Here is a 13754-nt window from a genome sequence, read left to right as displayed (position 1 = left end):
AAATTTTGATAATTTTTGAGCACACAGAACCTGAAGTAATTGATGAAAGGTCAATGAAGATCTGAAACTAAAGGGGGAAAGTAAAAAAATAACAAGTATGGGAAAAATCAGGTTTCATCGACGTACATAAAGTTATATGCTACCAGATACCATAGTACTTTTAGTATGGTATTTCCTACCCTGTTTCTTGAAAAAAAAGTTAAATGGAAATTCAAAATGCTCAGTTTGCTGATTTGGTCAGGGAAGAGCCAGTATTGTGTTTTTTATTTTTGTAGCAACAAACAACAATAAAAAATTTTTAAACTGTTTTATATTATTTATAGAGAAATTTCACATAAAATGTTTGCGACATCAAACAAAGTGAGAGTAATGATACCAACATTCAAGACGGTCACTAATCAAGATGATGGAAAGAATTACACTGTAATTACCTTTATATTTTAATAGATTGTTCTTAAAATTAATTTCCCTCTGTCTTGAACTAAAAGAATCATGAAAGTGTATTTGCCATTGACATAATGATGGAAAATAAGAACAAATATATTTGAATTTAAATAAAAAATTTGCGGCTTACGCTATTTTTAGTGCATAAAATAATGATTTGTTAGTAAAAGCTCTAGATTAAGAACAAAACATATAATTAAAAACAAGGATAATTTCATAATTACACAATTACATCAATAAAAAAACACTTAAAAGCATGTCTGCAAGTTCTCAGGAGATACCATTTTGGAATGGGTTAGGCATTTTAGTCTACATTCGGTTATGTGATAATTGAGACACGGACCTTGTGTATTTTGCGGGCTTAAAATTCTCACTCCATCTTACAGATACATAGTTTTTACCACTGATGCGTATTCTTTGAACTGCATAAGATTGCAGCAAAATCACAAAAGCTTTTGTTTTAAATAAGTGTTTGTTTTCCTTATGACAAATAATTACAAATCCGACCCCTAATTTTTTTACCTTGCAGTTTATTTTGTTTATTTGCAGTTTAGTTTCTTCCAGAATATTAAATCTTCTGTAGGTGATTTTATATGAAAACACAAACAAATGATTTTACCTTGTTTCGATAATGATAAACGTGATCTCAATGATTAGGTTTATTGCATCGAAGTTATACACAATGGAAAGATTGTTCAGGTTGAGAGAAGATACAGTGAATTTTATGACATATATCGAAAGGTGGGTTGCTAATTGATGCTGTTGTAAAAAAGTGTTTTAGTTTTATGAAGATGAAGTAGACATTTATGTTATTTTTTTTAGCTTCAAAAAATAATCGACAGGAAAATTTCATTCCCACCGAAACGTGTACTGAACAAAGATGGTAAACTTTTAGAAACACGAAGAAAAGGATTGCAATTCTACCTTCAAGTATGTTTCTATTCTAGTCTGTTCACATTGTTTTCTGAAAATTAAATAAGAGAATACAGTATTAGAAAAACTCTGTTAGCTAGACTTTAACTTGTCTTTATGCTTTAACTCTTAAAGGTCCTTCTAATAAAGATTATGATTTCAAAGTCTTCTAAATCCTTGAAACTGTTTTGAAAAAAATAAATATAATAAATATAAAATGTGTGGCTGCATATTTACAGGCAGTGCTGCATCTATTTCAAGATGATATTCCTGAAAGACTTTTAAATTTCTTGGAGCTTCGTGACTTTTATGACGAAGAGATAGAAGAGTAAGGCTTGTTTGTTTGTTTTTATTTTTCTGTTTGTTTGTATGTTCTACTATAATTTGTTTATTTGTTTGTTTTGTTCCTATAATTTATTTCTCTCCTGTAGTAATACAGAAGTGAAGACTTGACTACATAAACAATATAAAACTTGGGGATTTCTTTTTTAGTAATACGTTAGATGACAGCGATGATCTTGATGAGTCATATCAGTGAGTATTACCATACTTGAAAGTAAAAAAAGAATATTTTTCATCAAGAGTGAACTCTACAATCCCGTACCAAAATAGTGAAACAAATTGGGACGAAATTTGAAGTTTGCCAACTTGTGTCAATATGTTTTGTGAAGTATTGTAGATAGGCAAAAGAAATGGTTGGGTTTTTTTTTATCAATAAGGAAAATTCAAGTGTATTAAAATTTAGTGTATATACACTAAATCGTTTTACACAAATTACTAGCTGTTTTCCGAATTTTGCAAGGATTAAATTTAACAAATGGCCATTGCTTAAATATTTCATTAGAACCTGTCCACTAACTGAATGATAAGCAGTAAATATAAAGAATTTTTCATCTGGCATATGTATCCTCAGTCATCTCTTGTATTGCCTATTTAATTGGAAACCAGGACAACGTCTTGTTTGTCAAAGTGTTTAGATTGTAGAGAAGACATACTTTTTTAGAGTTCCACAGACGAATCAGCACCAGAGAATGATTTGTTTTAAGAAGGATGTGTATCTTCATCCGACCAGTGAAGGTAAAACTAAATATTGCCATGTACAAAAACAAAATATTTTTCTTATTGTGATAGCGAAGGTAAAAATAAATATTGCCTCATTCAAATTTTTTTTAATTTTTTTTTTTATTTTTCTTATTTTGATATATTTCTTATTTAAATAATAATAATTGTAAAGCGCACATTACGTTTGTTAAAACATAAAACTAACTACATACAGGCTCGTGTTTTTTTATATTGCTGGATTTGTATATTTTTGTAGAACGAGAAGAAGAGCGACGTTTACCTTGTATTGTGATGAAGGGTTGCTTGGATGGCATATATCGAACCTGATAACAAGATTTAACCCAACAGCTTTATCGCATGTCAAATCTGACAGTGTCATCCCATGTTGAATGTAACGGTGTCAATTTACTCAGCTCAAGTAATCACATGCTGAAGTAGATGATGTCATATTTTGGCCTTCATGAAGTGACAAGATGCTGTCTATTTGGCTTTTGAGTATCCAATCCAAATATTGGTTACAACAGAGATAACTCTGTTTTTTCATAATGTTATTCTGTTGATTTTAATATTATCTGGCGATATAAAAAAGTCATAAAGAAGTAACACAAAATTGTTCAACAAGGGACGTTAAACAGAATTAAAATAAAGACAGAATATTTATTATTTTTGCTAAATCCGAGGCATAACATATTAAGATGAACAAAGACAACTTGTTACAGTCACGTGAATTTATTGGTTATTTTTTATAATGAAATTTTATTTTTAATTATATACTATTTTTATCCTAACAGTAAGGATGTAAATTGCAACTTTTGTATAAACTATAGCGAATAAGAATATAATATAAAATTGAACCAGATTTTTCATAGTAAAATATTTTCCAAGAATTGTTTATGTATCTAATCCGAGTGTCTGCCAGACCTTAAAAACCTTGACATCAAACTAGCTGACCTTAAAGGTGTTACAGATATTGTATTTGCACTGTTTTAAATGATTAACTACCCTGTGATTTAAATGTTGAGCACTGTTATTTTTAGGTATTTTTACATTATTATGTAGCAAGGTATTTTGTTCATGTTTATAACCTTAAATTAAAACAAACAAAAATAATAAAAAAGGAAAACCTTGAAAATCCTGAATTTATTAAAATGTAGACACCTGTAATGAACTAGCATTTCTTTAGATTCATCTGCTGAATGATAAATATTATAGTGACTTTACTGACTACCAACATAGTCATCTTTTATATAACAGTTTAAACTGAAAATGTGAACTGGAAATATACGAAGTTTTGTATCTTCTAATTTTTCTTTGTATCTTCTAATTTTTCTTTGTATCTTCTAATTTTTTGAGACTTTTTGGTTTTTAATGCGTTAAAATAAAAGACGAATGTTGGTGAAAATGGTCGGTCGATAAAGTTCTGCAAAACATTTTGGTTCGCATAATTTTTAGTCATGGAGCCAAAATTTAATCAATTTTACCTGACTGTTTTTTGATGATTGCTTTATTTTTTGATTGCTTCATGATTGATTGATTGATTGATTGATTGATAGGGTAGTGGGTACCGAGTTAAGTTTCACACGGAACTACATTGGTTGTAACAGAAAACATCCTGTTTAGACTAAGAAAAAGAGTTAACAATAATGTGATGGTGTGTATTTCACAGAATGGTGGATTTTTGAGACACCATGAGTGAGAGCAAAGTTGATGAAACAGCTTTATCAGATAAGCAACGTGCACGTATTGAACGAAATCGACAAAGAGCGTTGCTTCTACGTTCTGCTCGTTTGACGTCACATCCTTATGCTGAGTCAGCAGATAAGAAGAAATTAATCACGGTTGGTGGCTCACGATTGGTTGATAGTGGAGGAGGGTTTTTATTGGAACCAGATGATGAAGAAGAACTTTTATGTGCTGCTGATTTAATTGACCAACCTGGTAAGTATTTTTTCACTTGCCAGTTGGAAGAGGACATCTTGTTAGAAATATGCCAAATTGTGCATAGCTTTGTGTTGTTTGCGTGTTATTTAGCCAGTTTTGTTTATGACGATTTAATAATATGCTTTATAAATAATTTAAAGATTCTATTGTTGTTAATATAATATTTTTTTTTCCTAAGTCCTTAAATTATCGGAGTTCAAATTTAGTCAAAACAAAATATAACATACTTTCTAAAGAGCATCCGAAGAAGTTTAGTGATTGTTGGAAATAAATAAAAGTTATAATTTTTTCAAATACTTCAATTTAAATCCAGCCCAAAACTTTTTCCCCTTGAGGTGTTTATTCTTTTAAATATATGTTATTTATATTTGATGTTTTTAACTTTTTGTTTCTTACCACAAATACGACTTAGTTCAAGTTCATCTCATCTTCTCACTCTTTTAAGCTCCCGTCCTTGGTGAGAAGAAAGATGTTTGTGAAGACTGCAACACCAAATTTTCTGAATCGTACTTATTAAAACATTTCGACGTAAAAGTCTGCGACGGATGTAGGTAAATCATTAACGCAATAATTCTCAACTTCTTTTTTAAGGTGTAGTGTGACCAACCATGGTTGAGTCCGAGGTTTCAGATGAAAATTTACTTTCTAGAATGTTTTTGCCTGGTTTTGTGTAACTTTACACGACGCTACAGTACTCGCTGATATTTTTGATAGCAAAATTAAAGAAAATATAGTGTCTATAATAAAGTAAAAAATAAAGTGTCTATTGTACTGCAATTTGTAGTAACTTTTCCAGCTACACATTTGGAATTCGGCTGCGACTTCGTTTTTGTTAGCCTCCATGGTTTCAATATAGATCAGGGACAGAAATCATGCAAGTGAAAGGAACAAGGCTTATTCACCCTCCTTCTTCTATAATCAATGTTTGCACATGGTCGATGTGGCTACAAGACTTTTTGATAAGAACAGCTATTGGTCACTTAATTTTGTCACTATTTTTGTGCTGTTCGTGTGAAATTGTTCACAAAAAATAGTAATTTTCTATTATGATTTATTTTTATTTTATTTTATTCTTATAGGGATAATGAAAAACACGTGCTGGTAACAAAAACAGAGGCCAAACAGGTATTAAAATTTGATTGGTTGTTTTACTAAACAGTTACTGCTAGTTGGTTGGTTGTTTCACTAAGCAGATACTGCAAATTGAGTGATTGTTGCGCTAAATAAATACTGCGAATTGATTGGTTGTTGCGCTAAATAAATACTCCAAATTGATTGGTTGTTGCGCTAAATAAATACTGCAAATTCATTGGTTGTTGCGCTTAATATATACTGCAAATTGATCACTAAAAGATTTATTGAAAAATGTTTTTATCAACCAGAAACAAAACCTCAGAACTCTACGTGAAACACCTATTCAGTTCCAGATTTTCAGAACATAAAATCCATTTACAATTCAATGGATTTTATGTTCTGAAAATCTGGAACTGAATAGGATTAATTCAAAATATTTCTGAGCATTCAAAATCAGTTTTTTTCTTTACTTTCTTTTTTAGAACTACTGTTTAAAAGATTGTGATTTTGATATTCGTGAACCTCCTCTACAATTTATTGTGAAAAAAAATCCACACAATGAACGCTGGGGAGATATGAAACTTTATTATAACAGACAGGTTGGTGGCTGTTGTTGTTGTTGTTATTGTTTTTACAACCCTAAGGAAAAGCACGAAAAAGAATTGGTGCTTTAACTTAAATCCGTATAGTAATTTTAACAAAGAATTTATCTTGACTGTGATTTAAATAGTTGACTTATTTACATAAAAAATGTTGAGCAGCAGTTACTTACTTTAATGGTGACCACCTAAACTTGTCTTGTTTGTTATCAAACTGGTGTTGGTTCCAATCGATTTATTATCGAACTCGTGATGTTGCGATTCGATTTGTTATCGAACTCTTGTTGTTGCGATTCGATTTGTTATCGAACTCGTAATGTTGCTATTCGATTTGTTATCGAACTCGTGATTTTGCGATTCGATTTATTATCGAACTCGTGTTGTTGCGATTCGATTTGTTATCGAACTCGTGATGTTGCGATTCGATTTTTTTTCGAGCTCTTGTTGTTGTCATTTAGTTTGTTATCGAATTGCGTTGTTGCGATTCGATATCTTGTCGAAGTAGTATTGTTGTGATTCGGTTTATTTATTGTGTTTTATGTGTTTATTTTAACCTCTCAGGTGTACGATCGTGCAATGGAAGTGTGGGAAAATGAAGAGTCGTTAGAAGAACACAAAGAAAAACGAAGCGAAAATAAAGAGAAAATGAAAAAGAAAAGATATGAAAAGAGAATTAAAGGTATAACACTTTTTCTTTAAGATAAAGCGACAGGATAATCATTAAGGTTAGAGGTAGTGTATAAGTGGAGGAGGGAGGGGGGGGGAGGGTTAAGGGTCGTTCCTTTGTAAGCATCCGTTTATCATTTAACACTAAACAATGTCACCCTTTCTATCGATTGTTGCAGTAACGACATCCAACGCAACATCGAATGTGCCACTGTCTATACTGCTTTAATAGCACAAACTTTTTCATCATTTTAAAATATTAATTATTTTATTGCAAAACAGATGCCGAGTTATTAAGTCTACTACACCTAGATTCTGTTAAAATAGCCTAAAATTTGCACTTAAAATATAAATTCCTCCTAAAATTGTTCATGGTGTGATATCCATTGTTTTTTTCAACAGTAACTTTATGACATTTTGCAACAAGACCAGTTTTCTCTGACATTAAAATAAAGAAAGGCTTGATGATAAGTAACTTTATGTCCTCCTAAAATTTAAGCAAATCCTAAATACAGAAAGGTTTTTGTACGTTTTTAATGTATTCTCCTTAAATTTGGCTCAGAAACCTTCTAAATTCTACTGGTTTGTTTTAGATCTTCGACAAGCTGTTCGCACAAGCACTTGGCATAAAGATTTATCAAAACACGTCCACGAATACGATAGTGAGAATGAAACCTACGACGAAGAAGAAGATATGTACTCGAAAAAATGCAAAACTTGTGAACACGTGTTAACCTATGAAAAAATGTGATCACGTGATAAAAATATTGTCACATGGTAGGGAATAGTCACATGACGTGACCGAAGTCGCACAGTTTTTTTACTTTGATGAAAACAACTGTTTTCACTTTTTTAAAAGTGATTGTATAATACTTCAAAAATTTATTTATATGAAAAAGATCTGAGGATTTTACTTTCTCTGTGTTTCTTTAATCGCGGATGTGTTTATATAATTTATACCGATTACTACATAATATGACGTAAGTCATAAATGTCGAAATATAACTTTGTCGAAAATGTTTTCAAGTCTGCTTAGAGGTGTTATTGGTTAATTATTTTATAGTCAATACAATTGCGTTTTTTTTTATTTTTGCTATTTATTTAACAATAGTTAATACTTTCCAAGGGAAATATGTAATTACCCATCTTGGTCGTGTTTAAGCAATGCCGGGGGTAAGAAATATTTGTTATATGTAAAATACTTTTGTTTTTTATAAAGATATTTCACTTCGAAACACCCCGTCCAACCCCTACCCCTACTAATATGCACGCGCTTTCCTGCAGTTTTCATGTCAGTGAAAATCAAGTAGCCACCAGGTACAGTTTTTTTTATTTTCATCATGGAAAATGATAGATTGGAAAGGTAATCCATTTAGTTTCTACACAACTTTAACCTAAAGTAGTATCAGCCGTTGATGTAAAATTTCGTAATCACGATGTAGACCCTGTTTACACATTGTGAATATATATAGAGAAAGATCATTACAGAATATAATGTGTGTAGGGCGACTAGAAGTACCGGCAGAAGGTAGTTAATATTTTACAAAGTAGAAGCATCAACGTTTGTTTATCTTCTAAGATTGCCAGTTACCTTCTTCTCTTCAAAGGATACTACTACATTCGGATATCGGATAGGCTAGGTTGCGTGTGAACGAACACATTCGATACAAAATTTGTTTTGGAGAATTTTTATCAGGAATGTGTGGTCATAATATTATTAATTCGAGTTTGTGATTGAAACATAGTAAAAGCTATTCCTAGGAGTAAACAATAAATATTTTCTTGATAAACAATAAGTTTGCTGATTTTATAAAAATTGCAGTGTTTTAGGTCCTCCCATTAGACATCTGTTTCAATGTATTGTGCTATTCTTTGTATTAAGTCTATTTTACAACAAATATTCTTTGAATATTTTGACTGTAATTTAACTTTAAAGAAAATGTTTGCGGTACGAAAATGAAAATTAGCCTTAACAGTTAAGTTTTCGAGAATTTGCTATACTTTTGCGAATTCTAGAATTTTATATATTTTGCGGATAAAAATATGCAGTTTGCGATTTTAAAATAAAGAGCTTTAAGACGAAATTGTTGGACAATATTTTGATTTGAGGAGGAAGTTTATCAACAAAAAATTAAGCTCATCTTTACTACATCAGAGGTGCTTGCAGGTCTTCAAGTATTTAAGATTTTCTTTTTGATTCAGATCCGCCAGGAAGAAATAACTAAATATAATTTGTAAACACTTATGGATGAAAAAAGAAAAATTAAATCCTAACCTCACTTTCTGTGTAAATTTTAGTCAGACTAAATTCCCTCTTAAACTAGAATCTTATGGAAGACTTTCCAATGTTTACAAAAGTTTGTGGAGTTTTCTACATGCGCGGGCCTTCAGGTAGGTTAAAAACAAACCATATAGGGTAAAATAGCTATTAATAAATTTTATAAATGCTTTAGAAACACAAGATTCAAAAGGTTTTACCGTTGGACATGAAATTTACCATAAGAGTTGCTTCAGGTCTTAAGTAACATAACAAAAAAGTTAAAATGCGCGAATAAAGTTAAACTATATTAAACTAAAAAACAATCTTGCCCAATTTAAGCGAATATTTCTGTTTTAAATGAATATCTTTGGTTACTGTAGTCTGTTGTTCATATTTTCTACCAACAGAAATTTGTGCGCGTGTCTATTGTTCTCCACGCAGAATCGAGACATTACGTAACTGTAAAAAAGAAATAGTGGAGCATTTTTTTCTACAGAAAACTATTTCCAAACTTTTTCTCGTTAATTTATAGTTTATATATAGTTAATTTCTATAATTTAATTTTTTAGTAAAATATTCGTCGGAGGACTCCCTCCTGATGCAACAAAAGGTGAGTGATAAATTCACGTTATTGCTATAAATACCAACTTCGAACCCAGAGCCTATATCGTTTTTATCATTCTTACATTGAGATCGTTATGTCCTGATGACTAAAAACCTTGACCAATGTTTATATTTGATACATTATTAGTGTCAATACTTTCCTCATCCCCAGGGTTTATTTAGCCCTGAGTCGTTGTTGCAGAGCAAGGCAAAATGTTCTGGAAATGAGGTTAAGTGTCAACAGCTTCTACTGCATTTAAAGCTACCATTTGAACAACAAGATTGACATCCTGTCAATCACAGCCTGTTAATCATAATCACACAAAATGTTACAGATATTAAATTGTTACGTCAATCAATTAGTTGATCCTGCATGCCATTTTTTCCTTGTTTTTTTCTTAAAGTTCTTAAATATCTATTTTTAGAAACTCTAACTGATTATTTTTCTCAATTTGGAGAAGTGTCAGAATCCATTCTTATGGTAGATAACATTACAAGAAGATCCAGGTAGGTTTTTTAAAAGCATTTAGCGCACATTTATTTCTTAAAACGAGACGAATAAATGATTGGTTTTTCGACCCTAAAAAGGAGACTGGGAAATAAGAAAGTGCTAACATGTGGACACAATTATGTAACAACACATTTTGTCCTTGTAAAATTTATACAGATAGGTTATCTGCTTCTTATTAGAAAATACACCTGGACCTTTGTTATTGGACATTACTGTTTTAGCTAGTTCATCACAAGAGGTTGACAAAATGGAAACCTCGGTTTACGGATTTGTAGGTGTAGGAAAACCTAGAAATCCCTGGGGACGAGATTATCAAAATGATAGGGCTATCGTGTCCAAAGCCAGATGTGTCATCTAATCCTCGTCTTTTTTATTTTTATCTTTAGACAACTTTTTCCCCAGGGCTCCTGCCCTGACGAAGTTACTTGAAGTTAGTTGTTAGCCATCAAGTAAACGTTATCGGCTTTAACATAAGCCAACGACCCTGGGGACGAGAATGAGAATTAAAAAAGCGGCTAAGTAAAGAGTCGCTTACAAAAAATTTACACCAATGCGCTGCAGTGCATATTTTGTTCACTCTATTTCAGGGGGTTCGGATTCGTGACTTTCTTGGATGCAACAATAGTTAATAAAGTCCTGGGCCGTGTAAAACATACCATAAATGCTAAAACTGTGAGTACTTCTTCTTTGCTATTACCTTTTAAGTTGATATTAAAGTTTTTTGGTTATGGTCAAATTACGGCCACAAACACATTATCCATTTAAAGAAATAAGGCTTTTGTATATTTCCCGACCTAAAACTAATTTTTTGTTTGATTGGAACTTCTATTTGTCTTAGGTTGATGTTAAAAAGGCTTCTCCACAAGTCCGTACTCAAGAGTCGATACTTGAGGCTATGGTATATTAGATTTGGTTACTGCTGTTGTTACATTCTTTGGGAATTATTCCAACTTTAGCTTTCAAAAAAACAACTAAAAGATTTCATTTATTAACCTCAAAACGGTGTAAATGAAAATCACTACTGTCTTCATTTTTTATATGTTGTAGGGTATAACTTCAAATCAAGCTGATCGCAATCTTGATTGCAAAGTGTTTGTAGGGGGTGTGGCACAAGGTACCACTGAATCAGATTTAGAACAATATTTTCAAGAATTTGGGAAGGTATGGTTATAATTAGTAGATCTGAAAATTACTTTTTTAAAGCAGAAATTACAATTGAAATACTTATTTTAGGTCCTTGAGGTAAAAATACCTAAAGACCAAAACACTCAAAGAGCACGTGGTAAGCTTTAGATTGATAGCTTGTAAAAAAGTGTACATTTCTGCATTTCTTTTGAAGTTTTTTTTTTAAAAAAAAGCTTTTGTTCTCTGAAGATTTTCTTCGTAGAGATATTTATAAACATTGCCATTAACAGCTTTTTAATCTAACTTCGAACAGTTATCAACATATTTAGATGAATTTTTTACTTTTATTTCTTAGGTTTCTCATTTGTACTTTTTGAAAATGCCGATTGTGTTATAAATGCTACTAAGGAACGCTTCCATCGGATTAATGGAAAAATGGTATTTTTATTTTTATTTTTATTTATCACTATCTCTTTCACAATTAAGGAACCGTTTTTCTAATCACCCTCTAGTTCTGCTAGAGAATTATCTGACGTAGTCGGACTTAAACATTGCATTATTTCATTATAATCAGAATGTAAGAATATAAAGCCGAAATATTTATGTCGTTGGATTTTATTTTTATTGAAATTTATTTTAGGTCGAAGTTAAAAGTACGGCATATTTAAGTACCGGCGAACACAGTAAGTGTATTTCAAATTCAAACATAATTTTTATAATAATCATCTATTTATCTAATATCTATTCTTCTTTTTTTTTTTCTTGTATCCACGAAAATGTGTACTCTGACTCTGCTCTTCTCTTGCTTTCACTAAAATTACTGAATCTTCAGCATCCGAAATATAAATCCAACGATTTCATGAAAAACTCATTATTCGTAAAAATTATGTTTAGCAAAATAAATGTCCGCAAATATAACTTTCGCAAAAAAATTCTTGGGCGACGAATTTGATCTCGTTCTCAGAGCTTTCTTTTTTTGAAATGTCGGTCACATATTAGAAGCAGAAAGCGAGAAAGAAGCCCAGTGAAGGAGATTGTTCACTTATGTTAGATGCATGTTTTCTCATATAAATTCGGATTTCCACTTCAAGAATTTCCCGGGAAAATATTGTGAGAACTCGCAAATGTAGGAAAAAAACCTACGTTTTTGGGTGAAAAAAACATTTCAACAGAGAGAAGCCAGTGGAGAATTTCTTCGTTTAGTTCAAGAGATGAAGCTTTTTGACCATTGTAATGTTCTTTATAAAAATTAGGATGTTTTCAACCAAATTGGAAGAGCTGCTATGCTGGGTTGCACCTCTAATTGCTAACTCTAACTTAAAGCGAGAGTTAATCTCACCAGAAGAGAGGTTATGTATAACCCTTAGGTTTCTTGCTACTGGTGATTCTCAATCTAACATTTCGCGAAGTTATCGTATGTAGGAAAAATAATACCTGAAAGTTCGGAAGCTAGATGTGATGTTTCAGTTGAAAACGGTTACTTACATGTTCCTAAGAATAAACACGAGTGGATGAAGATTGCTAACGAATTCGATGAGCAGTAGAATTTGTTAGCAATATTTAATCACTATTCATATCGGGAAAAATGTCTATCCGTAATACGGCTCAGGGCCAGAGGTGATTCTAGAAACGAAAATGGAACTTTTTTAAAACTGTTCAGCATTTTCTCATAATCATCGTATTCCGTCTGCGTTTTTAAAAAAGCTCTATTTCGGACCCCAACAACCTTGCCCTTTCCGCGAATAGTAAAAATAATAGTAATAATAATAATAATCTATATTATAATGCCCGTATACGTCTCTCTGTCTGTCTGTCACGCAAAATGGTAGCTTAGCTGCGCAATAGCGAGAAGCACGCAACGCGGTATAAAAACCCGTGGATTTTCCACGGGCTAACGACTAGTATAGTCATCTTAGCTTCTTTTACGTTTGTTAATTTGATTTTTCAAATTTCTGGATTCTCTTTTTCTATCTTAAATTAATTGTTCCCTGCCAATTTTCTCTTATCTTTATTCTTTTGATTCTTTTGCCTCTTTATTGCAGATAACCCTGCTGTTAACCCTTATCTACAACAAATGCAACACGGTGTGCCTTTATCAAGCGTCTACGGTGGAGTACCTGGAGCACCCACACCATCTGCTGTTGCGAATTATGGTGAATTATCTAGCTACGGATCCTCGTCGTCAGGTAACCCTGCTGTTAATCCTTACCTACAACAAATGCAACACGGTGTACCTTTATCAAGCGTCTACGGTGGAGTACCTGGAGCACCCACGTCATCTACTGTTGCGAATCACGGTGAATTATCTAGCTACGGATCCTTGTCGTATACATAGCGTACATATTTCTTTTTTAAATTAAATTTTTTATGAGAATAAAATATAAAATGAAATCATACGCGTTGTTATTATGCATGAGATTGACGCTCGCGACTACGAAAGAGTATATAACTAAAATTTAGTATATATTTAATATAGCTGAAATACTTTTTAAAGAATTTTATTTCCGAAATTTGAAGAAAAGCTTAATACAAACGGCCATCAGCTTCCTTAGCCTTG

General features: G+C 31.8%; 3 protein-coding genes across 6 annotated transcripts; all 3 read left to right on the top strand.

Moving 5' to 3' along the window:
- The first annotated feature begins 29 nt into the window (after positions 1-29).
- LOC130631006 (sorting nexin-24-like) lies at positions 30-3272 on the top strand. Its single transcript, XM_057444364.1, has 7 exons — positions 30-423; positions 1102-1185; positions 1267-1374; positions 1596-1684; positions 1849-1890; positions 2360-2433; positions 2675-3272. Exons 1-7 carry the CDS (start codon positions 340-342, stop codon positions 2743-2745), a joined length of 552 nt encoding a protein of 183 aa, XP_057300347.1. The 5' UTR covers positions 30-339; the 3' UTR covers positions 2746-3272.
- Positions 3273-3900: 628 nt separating this feature from the next.
- Positions 3901-7615, top strand: LOC130630990 (DNA repair protein complementing XP-A cells-like). Its single transcript, XM_057444363.1, has 6 exons — positions 3901-4356; positions 4805-4910; positions 5439-5484; positions 5916-6032; positions 6594-6711; positions 7292-7615. The coding sequence occupies exons 1-6, from the start codon at positions 4107-4109 to the stop codon at positions 7447-7449; spliced, it is 795 nt and encodes a 264-aa protein (XP_057300346.1). The 5' UTR covers positions 3901-4106; the 3' UTR covers positions 7450-7615.
- Positions 7616-7947: 332 nt separating this feature from the next.
- On the top strand, positions 7948-13588 carry LOC130630944 (RNA-binding protein Musashi homolog 2-like). Of its 4 annotated transcripts, none has more exons than XM_057444361.1 (10): positions 7948-8015; positions 9528-9568; positions 9987-10068; positions 10660-10744; positions 10911-10970; positions 11120-11233; positions 11306-11354; positions 11553-11635; positions 11838-11880; positions 13384-13588. In XM_057444361.1, exons 1-10 carry the CDS (start codon positions 7963-7965, stop codon positions 13530-13532), a joined length of 759 nt encoding a protein of 252 aa, XP_057300344.1. In that variant the 5' UTR covers positions 7948-7962; the 3' UTR covers positions 13533-13588. The 4 variants fall into 4 exon arrangements, with proteins under 4 accessions (XP_057300344.1, XP_057300342.1, XP_057300343.1 ...); XM_057444359.1 differs by having other exon boundaries at positions 13240-13588; XM_057444360.1 differs by having other exon boundaries at positions 7979-8061; positions 13240-13588.
- The last annotated feature ends 166 nt before the right edge of the window (positions 13589-13754 follow it).

The sequence above is a fragment of the Hydractinia symbiolongicarpus genome, chromosome 1, assembly GCF_029227915.1.
Source record: "Hydractinia symbiolongicarpus strain clone_291-10 chromosome 1, HSymV2.1, whole genome shotgun sequence".
NCBI lineage: Eukaryota > Metazoa > Cnidaria > Hydrozoa > Anthoathecata > Hydractiniidae > Hydractinia > Hydractinia symbiolongicarpus.
This window is presented reverse-complemented; position numbering and strand designations above follow the sequence as displayed.